General features: G+C 38.4%; 1 protein-coding gene across 1 annotated transcript in view; it reads right to left on the bottom strand.

Moving 5' to 3' along the window:
• The window catches only part of LOC123142119 (uncharacterized), a gene marked incomplete in the record, with an annotated part of 10,611 nt that extends 2,252 nt beyond the window's left edge, over positions 1-8,359 (bottom strand). Inside the window, 2 exon segments of the mRNA XM_044561133.1 lie at positions 6,095-6,176; positions 7,889-8,359. Of these exon segments, the coding sequence (XP_044417068.1) occupies positions 6,095-6,176; positions 7,889-8,235 (429 nt within the window).
• Between the last annotated feature and the right edge of the window lie 3,642 nt (positions 8,360-12,001).

Below are 12,001 nucleotides of genomic sequence, written 5' to 3'. Positions count from 1 at the left end.
ATGAATTTCGACTTTATTTGCAAAATCTCTCTGGAATTTCTTAAAATGGGCATAACTTTTGCATACGAACTCGGATGAAAAAGTTTTTTATATGAAAAATCATCTACTCGAAAAGTTACATCACCCCGTTAAACATTTTCAAAATCCTCAAAAACCTAACAGAAAAAAAAGTTACGGAGCTTTTAAGATCTGGAGAGGAAAAAAATTCAAAAAAATTCAAATTGTGGTCAAACTATGGTCAAACAATGGTCAAACTAATTATTCTAGAATATTAGTGTTACTAAATAATTATTTTAGTTTTTTTGAATTTTGGCCAAATCTGGTCAAACTATGGTCAAACAATGGTCAAACTAATTATTCCAGAAATATTAGTGTTACTAAATAATTATTGTTTTTAAAACAATAGTTTCAAACTCAAACAGTGAAATGTGTCACTTCATGCTCAAGCTAAATTTCTGAGGGTTAATAGAATTGACATCTTACTATTGTCAGGAAAACAACAAGTGCAGACTTGGAAATGAGGGAGAATAGAACCCGGAAGTTAAGCGTGCTCAGGCTGGAGTAGTGAGATGATGAGTGACCGTCCGAGAAGTTAGATGATTTGGAATGATGAAGGGTGATTAGAGATTAGAGGATAAATTGAGCAGTGATGAGGGGTGGTGATTAGAGATTAGAGGTTAAAATAATTCAGAAATTTGAAAATTAAAAAAAAATCGCAAAAAAAAAATTTCAAAAAAAATATCATAAAATTTCCTTTAGTCCCGGTTGGTAACAAGGTGGAGCTCCAGGCTGACTAAAGGCCCTTACCAACCGGGACAAAAGCCCCCTTTTCCACTAGTGTGGATGGTATTATCACATAGAGATAGAACAGAAGCACTAAACCTTTAATAACAAATAGAAAGTCAAAAGGCGACAACTTATATCGACAAACAATTTTGGACCTTGATATTATCACTGGTGAGAGGTCACAGCTCATACTTGTCAATGGAGAACTGAATGGCAGGTGATAACTTGCAACGACAGACAGTTTTGGACCTAGATACTATACCTTGTTGATGGAAAAATAAATAGCAGGCAAGGAGCACATTAAACTGTGTCATAACCAATTAACCAATGACCCTCAAGGATGAAGACATGATAAGAAAAGTATGGCAATGCGGGGACTTGATGGCGAGATTACAGATAAGAGATAAAGGAAGCGATTACAGGATTGAATGTTGCTTAATAAATATCCTAGGCACCAAGCAGATTTTACTCCCACAAATGTGGAATTGTTGCAGGGTATGCAGAAACAACAAAAACAACTGTTCAAGAATGCATACATACAGATAGATAGATAAAAGACAGAATCTATCACCAGCATATATACAGATCATATTTCTAGGTCTTGATTACATAGTTGAAACTATATCAACTCCCATTTATACCAATTACTACTACTAAATGCTAATGTTGGTCTATTCATCAACAAAGCTAGTGGCCTGAAGCTTGGGTCATGTGGTGAGCATAAATAATAGGATAGCAAAATCACGGACAAGACAATGGAATCGATTCAGTTGAGTATATCCATCCATCATACAAATTCAATCAATCCAAGCGTGCTGCACATTAGGGAGAGGGTGTGGAGAGCATGAGATACCCGTTGTCGTAGCGACTGGGGGCAGGCTTGAGGTTGCTGGTATCCTGGACGACGCGGTTGCGGAGCCTGTAGGAGATGCCAATCAGTCTTGGGCGGAGGAGCCGGGGCCTTCACGCGGCGCGCGGGAGGAGGAGCCACGGCCACATCCTCCGAATCCCGATGGCCGGGAGGGGGCGAAGATGGTCGCGAAACCCTCTCAGCTTGACGCTTGGGCGGAGGAGCCGGGGTCTCAGCGCCGCGTGCTGGAGGAGGAGGAGGCGACGCGACCGCGCCCTCCGAGTCCGAGTCCAGGGGGCGGGGTGGTCGCGCAAACCTCGGAGACTCGCGCTTGCGCAGAGGAACTTGGCCCTCGGCGCGCTTGGTCCGGCGTGCCGGAGGCTCCGCCGCCGTCGCCTCCGGCCTGGAACGCTTGGATCTCCGGGGTTCGCTGGTGGCGCGCTCGTCATGGAGATGGAGACCAGTCATCTCGGCGACTCCGGTGGTGTGGTATGGGATGGAGCGAACAACGATCGAGCGCGGGTCCGGAGCGCCTATGCCTCGCTTGTCCCGAGACCGAAGAAGGGTCTCTCTGAAGGAGCGCCATCGCAAACGCAACTAATGTGCAGGCCCAAGTTTCAGGTTAGCTCCTTTTTTTTTACGTTTCTTCATTCTTTTAATTTTTTTGTCTACTTTTCTTTAATATATTTTGAATACATACATTCCAGAACTTAATTTAGGTAATAAAAAATCGATATCAAAGAATATAAACACAGTGTAAATGTTTTGTTAGCATAACTCGAAAAATGTTGATGGCTCTCAAAAAAATGTTTGTGACATTTAAAAACTATTCACACGTTTCAAAAACATATACACAGAATTTTTCAAAAAATGTTTATACAATGTACAAAATGTTCATGTAACTCAAAAAATGTTAGTCAAGTATTTCAAAAAGGGGAAGCAATTATACAGAAAATGTTTCTGATGTATACGAAAAATGTTGAATGTGTACAACCGTGAAAACCCAATAAAAGAAAAGGAGAGAAAGAAACAATAAAACTGATAAAGAAACAAAAAAAACTAATGAAAATAAGAACAAAAAACCAGTGAAAACTGAGTAAAAACAGAGAAAACAGTCAAAAATAAACAAAAACAAATAAAAGAAGAAAACCATGTAGGAACAAAGAAAACCGATAAGAGCCGTGAAAGAAATGAAGAAAAACTTTGAAAAACAAAAAAATATAAGGAAACACAAAGAAACAAAATAACACAACGAACACAATTGAAATCGAGCGAACGAACAAAAAACCCAGCAAATATAGGCCGGCCCAGTAGCTACAGGTGGGAGGGAATCCTTCAGGCGCTTCAATCTCGCGTTGAACCGGATATAGCTCTCGCGGTCTTCTTTAGCAACCTTTAGCTCTCGTGGTCTTCTTTAGCAACCTTTAGCTCACGGTAGGGCGTGTTGGGCTTAATATTTAAACCAGGGTTGTGTGCGGCGTGCGCTCGGTGCGTCGAGGTCGCGCCTGTATAGCGAGATAAAAATACACGGCATCGCCTCTAGGGAGCCTTTAATCGACCATCCTAGTAGGAAGTCCTATCTGTGCCAATTCAAGATATATGTGTTGGTTAGTTTAATTTTTTTCCTTTACTTATATTCCACACACACACACACACACACACATAGATGAAAGTTCAGCGTACATTTAAAAATGTTCTTGAAATGTAAAAAAAAATGTTCATCACATTTTCAAAAAAAACAATTATGAGATGTAAAAATTGTTTACATAATTTTTTAAAAATGCTCATATTATTTTTAAGAATGGTCACATGTTTAAAAAACATATAAAAATGTAAAAACAAATTTTGTGTAATTTTCAAAAAAAAATCCTATCGTTTAAAAAAATATTTTATGAAATTTAAGAAAATGTGTCATGCTTTTAAAAACAGGTTAACGAAATTTTAGAAAATGTTCATGCTACGTTAAATTTGTTCGTGTAGTTTGAAAAGGTTTTTTCATAATAACATATTAAAAAATGTTCATGACTCCAAAAAAAGTGTTTGCAAGTTTAAAAAAATTATATTAAACACTTGAAAAGAAACTCAATGTGCATTTAGCAAATGTTCAATATGTATCCGAGTAAACGTTCATCATATATTCGCAAAGTTCTCAATGTGTATCTAAAAAGTGTTCAGTGTGTATATTTAAATGTTCAACGTGTATTAAAAAGATTCCCCATATATTTGAAAAAAAAGAAAAATAAAAAAACCAAACAGCAAAGAAGAAGCCGATAAAAAACTCAAAAGAAAAACTGATAAAGAAAAAACATAGAAAAGTAAAAAAAAATCCCCTAGATCATTCCGGAAACCGGTGGAAGGTTCCCCGAATGTTCCCTAGAAGCTTCCCCAAAACCGCTCACTAACACAGTTATTGGGGCGCCCATTATGTCGCTCTCTACAGGCAAGCGCAAGTTCTGCCTCGCAATAAGGGATTTTTAGCATTTGCGGCGTGCACCATCCGACCAAGTTACTTAGATGCATTCTCATTAAAAAGTCATTTTGATGTCAATTACTCAGATCTTAATGACACATGAACAAAACATTTCAGCACCCTGCTGCTATGCTATAACTTCCAGTTTAATTTAAGGAGCGTTGTAGCATGGTTGGGAGCAAAATCGTTCACGGCGATTTTTAGCATGTAGTGTAAAACTGTAAATATGTCATTTTCAATAACTAATTGATAAACCTGTAGTTGAGACAGCCATCTTGGGGTTGAGGCTAATAGCACCGTTGCATGTTAAAATTCCTAACTTCTGTAATCTTCCATGCGTTCCCAGGCTCCTTTTCGCCATGGATAAACTAAACCTTGTAACCCAAATTACTGCCAGAAAAAATAGCCATGGATAAACTAAACCTTGTAACCCAAATTGCTGCCAGAAAAAATAGCACTAGATCATTGCCAATGCCGATGATAGGGTGTTAGTAGTTATGAGTATATATTTGAGATGAGGATTATATTCTGGAATTTCAATCTAAGAGATGATATCAAAATGTTTGGCGGCAGATCCATGTCAAACATCTTGCTTCACAGCAAAATGTAACAAGCACCTCCTTACTACATGAAACAGATTAATAACATCGGACATACATCAAAGTGGAGTTTTAACCTTCATTACAACCAAAATGATGCATGATTCTACTGGAACAGGTTTGACGTTCATAAACATGATTTTCTGCTTCTTCCGCCTACATTATATTAGCATAGTGATGGACGATTCTACCACACTTGTTTGAATGAAATCTGTAGGCCACCAGGAGCATGTCGAACAGATCGAGCTTGGGCACCGTGGTATCCACCCCCAGCAGGATGCAGGATATTCTCAGAGCACAGGCTACAACCACCAATGTTTTTGGGTTTGCCTGCGAGTGTAAAATCATTTATGTAAAGAACACCACACACACACCCGCATCATTCATCAAGATAAAATTTGTGTGAACAAAAACTGGAACTTGGATTATTGAACATACCTGGGTCAAGCTTAACACATGAAACACAAGATATTTTCCTCGTCCCCACAATTTCCGATTCAGCAAAAGTACTTGGGGACGAGATCAACACAGTTGGTGGCTCCTTTTCGCTTAGCAAGGAAATTTGCATGGAACCAGATACCATTGAAGACAAAGACATGGCTGCTCACTGGTTTAACCATCTCATGCTCATCCCCCTAACAAATTCACAAACATAAGAGGGCAGTCCAAGGGTGCATATATGAATTAATAAGTAGCTAGGCACTTGTAATGCATTATGAACTGTTAGATTTAGTCTGTGGAATTCACCACCATAAGAGGGCAGTTCAAGGGTGCAATTAAGTGCCATGTAACTGAGAAAGAAGTTAATCTTATCATGAAAAACAAACTGGGAAAGGATAAGAAAAAAGGAGAACTTGGGCAGGTCAAGAGGTGAATCACATTGCACACTGGTTCCATAGTCTTCACCGCACGTTGGAGCAATTAAAGAGTATGCTCACAGTTTACAAGGTCCAGCTCACTGGGATATTGCTGGGGAACATTTACAGAACATCAAGACAAGAAGACTATTTTAACCTTGTGACACCAGAGTCTAGAGAACTTGCAGGCTGTTCTATAACAACACTTTCATGTACATAGGGCCAAACTAGACCTATTGAGCCTCAGGCAGCACAGCATACACAGTGCAGAAGCATTCTAGACCACATGCTAGTTTCTTTATAATCATAAACACCCATGTCTCAAGCTTAATTACATTCTAGAGCACTTGCAAGATCAAGTTTGTTCCAGTTTGACTTATTTCCACTAGCGGAAAATGGCACACTGAGTTTCAACACACAAAGTAAAGAAAGCTGAAGAGTTGTCCCAATCTGATGAACTAAATGTTGAATGAATACCCTGCCACTAAGTGCAGTATGCAATATTTATGCACTTGAGTAGAGTAGAGCAAACCTGATTCATGTTGTTGTAGTGTTCCAAAGCCACACGTGCACACGTCGGAGTTTGCCATGTTGGATCATGCTTAATTTCTATCCTGTAAGAGCAGAAGTGTCAACATTATACGCATATTTGCTTGTGTGTTTTGCATCAAACTAGTACTTATGAGTTAACATTGAATGGCTTGCTTGTGTGTTTTGCATCAAACTAGTACTTATGAGTTAACATTGAATGGTATTATCACATAGAACAGAAGCACTAAACCTTTAATAACAAGTATAAAGTCAAAAGGCGATAACTTACATCGACAAACGATTTTGGACCTCGATGTTAATTATCACTAGTGAGAGATTACAGCTCATACTTCTCGATGGAGAACTGAATGGCAGGTGATAACTTGCAACGACAGACAATTTTGGACCTAGATACTATACGTCATACTTGTTGATGGAAAAATAAATAGCAGGCAGGGAGCACATGAAACATAACAGATAAGAGATAAAAGAAGCGATTATAGGATTGCATGTTGCTTAAATATCCTAGGCACCAAGCAGAATTTACTCCCACAAATGTGGAATTGTTGCATTTTAAAAGAGAATCTCCTAGCAGGGTGTGCAGAAACAACTAAACCAAGTGTTCAAGAATATATAGATAGATAAAAGACAGCATCTATCACCAGCATACAGATTATATTTCCAGTACTTGATTATGTAGTTGAGACTATATCAACTCCCATTTATACCAATTATTACTAAATGCTAATGTTGGTCTATTCAACAAAGTACTCTCTCCGTATGAATATATAAGACGTTTTTGTAGGTTAGGCCTACAAAAATGCCTTATATTTTGGTACAGAAGTAGTAAGTGGCAAGGGCAGGGGTCTGAAGCTTGGCTCATGTTGTGAGCATAATAGCAAATAGAGATAGAACAGAAGCACTAAACCTTTAACAAATACTCCCTTTGTAACTTAATATAAGACGTTTTTCGACTTGACACTTCAAAAACGTCTTACATTAAATTACGCAGGGAGTAGAAAGTCAAAAGGCGATAGCTTACATCGACAAACAATTTTGGACCTCGATGCTATCACTAGGGAGAGGTTACAGCTCGTACTCGTCAATGGAGAACTGAATGGCAGGTGATAACTTGCAACGACAAACAGTTTTGGACCTAGATACTATACCTCATACAGTCATACTTGTTGATGGAAAAATAAAGTAAATAGCAGGCAGGGAGCACATTAAACTGTGTCATAACCAATGACCCTCAAAGATGGAAGACATGATGAGAAAAGTATTGTAATGGAAGGACTTGATGGTGAGATAATAGATAAGAGATAAAAGGAAGGGATTACAGGATCACATGTTGCTTGAATATCCTAGGCACCAAGCAGATTTTACTCCCATGTACAAATGTCAGAGTTGTTGCATTTTAAAAGAGAATCCCCTAGCAAGCAGGGTATGCAGAAACAACTAAACCAGCTGTTCAAGAATGCATACAGATAGATAGTATAGAAGACATAATTTATCACCGGCATATATACAGATCATATTTCTAGTAGTACTTGATTGCATAGTTGAAGCTATATAAACTCCCATTTATACCAATTATTATTACTAAATGCTAATGTTGGTCTATTCAACAAACTATATAAGCTTGGCTCATGTGGTGAGCATAATACCAAAATCACGGACAATGGCATCGATTCAGTTCACTATATCCATCAATCAAAGAATTAATCCAAAGCATGCAGCACATTAGGGAGAATTAAGTAAGGAAGTGATCGCGTTGCGGGTGTGGAGAGGTTACCCGTTGTCGTAGCGACTGGGGGCGAGCTTGCGGTTGCTGGTATCCCGGACGACGCGGTTGTGGAGTCTGTATGCGGTGCGATGCCAATTAGGGGGGGCGGAGTGCTCGGGCTTGGGCGGGGAGCCGGGGCCTCCACGCGGCGTGCGGGCGGAGGAGCCACGGCCACATCCTCCGAATCCCGATGGCCGTGAGGGGGCGAAGATGGTCGCGCAACCCTCGCAGCTCGACGCTTGGGCGGAGGAGCGTGGCCCTCGGCGTGCCGGAGGCTCCGCCGCCTTCGCCTCCGGCCTGGACCGCTTGGATCTCCGGGGTTCGCCGGTGGCGCGCTCGTCATGGAGGCCGGTCATCTCGGCGACTCCGGCGGTGGTACGGGATGGAGCCAACAACGATCGAGAGCGGGTCCGGAGCGCCTAATGCGTCGCTTGTAGCGAGACCGAAGAAGGTCGCTCTGAAGGAGCGCCCTCCCAGCCGCAAGTAATGTGCAGGCCCACCTTTCAGATTAGTTCCTTCATTTACTTTTCTTCATTCTTTAGTTTTTTTTGTCTTACTTTTGTCAATATTTTTGAATATATTCTAAATATATACATAATCCAAAACTTAATTTACACTTGCAAAAAAATTAAAATCAAGATTTATACTTCCAAAAAATTTAACGTAATCTGAATATATACATAATCCAAAACTTAATTTATATTTCCAAAAAATTTAAAATCAAGATTTTGAAGAGTGTTAACGCAGTGCAAAAAAAACATTTAACGTAACTTAAAAAACGCTGGTAGCTTTCAAGACAATGCTTGTGACATTTAAAAAATATTCACACGTTTCAAAAACATGTGCATGGAATTTTCAAGAAATTTAATACAATGTAAAACGTTCATTTAATTCAAAAAATTCTAAACGTGTATAATCTTTATCCGGATGTATAACAAGAACGTGTGATCTCTACGAAAAACATAGACATCAAAAAATATATTTAAAAAAATGTTAAACATGTATATTAAAAATGTGAAACCCGCATAAAAAATGTTTTTGACGTATACAAAAAATGTACAGTGTGCATCGACACAATAGGCATCAAAACATAAATTTGACAAAAATGTTAACCATGTATTTGAAATTTTTAAACATGCATTAAGAAAGTTATTAACACTTACGAAAAATGCACAATATGTAATAAAAATATAGACCTATGTTGAAAAAAATGAAAAAGGAAAACAAATAAACCGAAGGGAAAAAGAAAAAGGAAACAAGAAAGCCGGAGAAAAACCACTGCAAAAAATAAAAAATAAACAACAAAGAGAAGAAAACCGAGACAGAAACAAAAAAAATAGAAGAAAACGGAAGAAAAGAAGAAAAGATTGGCGAAAACCGAGAAAGAAAAGATGAAAAGCAGTAAAAAAACATTTTTAGTGATATTTTTTTTAAAACGTGCAAACATTTTTAGGAGTCATGAAATTCTTTTTAAGTCATTAACATTTTTTAATAAGTTACGAAGAAATTTTTCAAAACTACACGAACAATTTTTATCATTGTATGCACATTTTCTAATATTCCATGAACCTATTTGTGAAATGTGACACATTTTCTTAAATATCATAAAATATTTTTTGAATGGTAGGAATTTTTGTTAAAATTACACGAAGAAAATTTTACATTTAAATATATTTTTAAATAGCATGAACATATTTTAAACATGCGACCATTTTTCAAAAATCATGCAAATATTTATTTAAATACAATAGTTTTTTGTGAAAATTTGATGAACATGTTTCTAAACGTGTGAACATTGTTTATCATGTCATGAACATTTCTTTTTATATTTCAGGAACATATTTTAGTATGCACTGAACATTTTCGTCTCTGCGTGTGTGTGTGTGGAATATTTTGAAATATAAATAAAGGAAAAACAATGAACGAACCAACACGTACATATTATTGAATTTAACATAGAAAGGACTTCCCACAGGGCCGGTCGATTAAAGGCTCACTTGAGTCGATGCCGTGTTTTAATCTCGCTATAGGCAAGACCTTGACGCACCCGGCGCACACGGTACAGAGCGCTCGTTTAAATATTAAGCCCAACACGCCCTATGTGAGCTAAATATGGCTAAAGAAGACTGGGAGCGCTTTGTCTCGCTTCAAGCGAGATGAAAGAGGCGGTCACTTATAGCGCTTTCTTAGGCCTTGTATAATGATAGGTGCTTAGAAAAATAAATCGGTATTTTCTGAAGCACCAATGTCTATTTCTACAAAAGTTGCGCTTAATTAAGCATCTATCATCTACAAATAAACATCGATGCTTAAAGAAATGTTGGTTTATCTCTCTAAGCACCTCTCAAGGAGCGCCTTGCATTGTACAAGACCTTAATGGGCCGGCCCAGCGTAGGAGGAGACTCGGCTTTTGTTTTCCTTCCTTTTTATTTTTATTGCTTTTACTTGCATTTATAAAATGAATAATATTGTATGTGTATTTAAATTTAAAAAAATGTTCACCACTCATTAACAAATGGTCATGCAGTGTTCAAAAAATGTTGCACAACCTTTAAAAACTGTTGGTAGCATTCAAGAAAAAACGTTTGTGGCATTTAAAAGAAACTCATGGGCTTAAAAAAATGTGTGTTACTTTAAAAAATGTTTATACAATGTAGAAAACTATTAGTATATTTTTTTAAAGATATTTTATACCATTCAAAAATGTACCTGATATCTAATAAAAAGTTCAGGCGTTTAAAAAATACGTTCGTGGAATTTTAAAAACTATTTATACAATGGGAAAAATGTCTACATAGTTTAAAAAATGTTCAACTTGTGTTTGAAAAAATGTTCAAGTCGTACAAAAATAATATTTATTTATTTTTTGAAAAATAATATTCAACATGTATTTGAAAATGTTTAACGATAAGAACAGATGTATATGAAAAACTAGAACATGTTTTGAAGAAATAGAAAGAAGAAATACAAAGGGAAAATAAAAACCATTAAAGAAACATAGAAAAACGATAGAAAAATGATGAAAAGCGGTCCAAACCGGTCATAGAAGCTTCCAGAAACCACTCCTGCAGAAACCCATATTGGACCGGCCCATATGGCGATCGCCTACTGCGAGACTGAGGGGAAATATAGCCCCCGAAGAAGACTCGTCGTTAGTATAATCTGCACACCAACCAGGCCCATGAAGATATCTTTTAACTCACTGCTCTGTGAGCTCAAGAATGTCCGGCGCAACTCTATAATGCAAACAACATCCGAAAGAAGGGCCAGTCAAAGCCCACGGCTGAACACGCCGTTGCTTTACTCTCCGGCAACGCACCGTGAGTATCGAAAAAGGCTTTCGCCCCGCTTTATATATAAAGCAAACCGTCAAGAGCACACATACACGGACTAGTTCAGAATGCACCGTGAGTAGAGTCCGGTGGATGGGTGGAGGCCACTGGAGCAGAAGTAAAAACCCAGTGAACCGTAACTACCGGTGCTTCTCGACCGCGCCAACTCGCCAACTCACTGTCCTGGCCAAAGTGCACGCACTGGACGGGCCGGTGGTCAAGCATACGGAAAGATTATCCGGCCAAAAATTTCTTTCTGAGAGAGAGCTAGCTGGTGAAGTTGCTTGTCGAGCCTGATGCATGCTTGAACCAAACGAACAAAAATGCTTGCAGGAAAAGGCCGGCAAGGCAACAATCTGCACCTAGTCCAGGCGCCTTTTCTTTTTCAAATTAACGTGTCGACGCGCGCGTGCGTGTAGCTGCCGACAACGACGCATGTATGCAAAAGATGTGGGCATCTTTAATAACAAATCTTACCTACATTCTGTATTCATATACAAAAGCTGCGTCTCCCTACTTTTTATACGCCTACTATGCTAGTATACTCTGTACCCCAATCTGCATTTGGTCATGATCTCAACTTATCATTCTTTTTTGCCAGATAAGCTCTCAACTAATTAGGGTATGCACGTACACACCCACCAAAAAAACTAATTAGGGCAATGCACGTATACAAAAAAGAACTTTATGAACTAGCATACATAATACATCAATACATGCATGATAGTGGAAATTAAAGCCAGGTCGCATCACAACTAGAAGAACAATACCGGTAAGTAGACATGGGGAG

Source organism: Triticum aestivum, chromosome 6D, assembly GCF_018294505.1.
Source record: "Triticum aestivum cultivar Chinese Spring chromosome 6D, IWGSC CS RefSeq v2.1, whole genome shotgun sequence".
Lineage (NCBI taxonomy): Eukaryota > Viridiplantae > Streptophyta > Magnoliopsida > Poales > Poaceae > Triticum > Triticum aestivum.
Note: the sequence above shows the minus strand (reverse complement) of the source record. Positions and strands in the feature narration are given on the sequence as shown.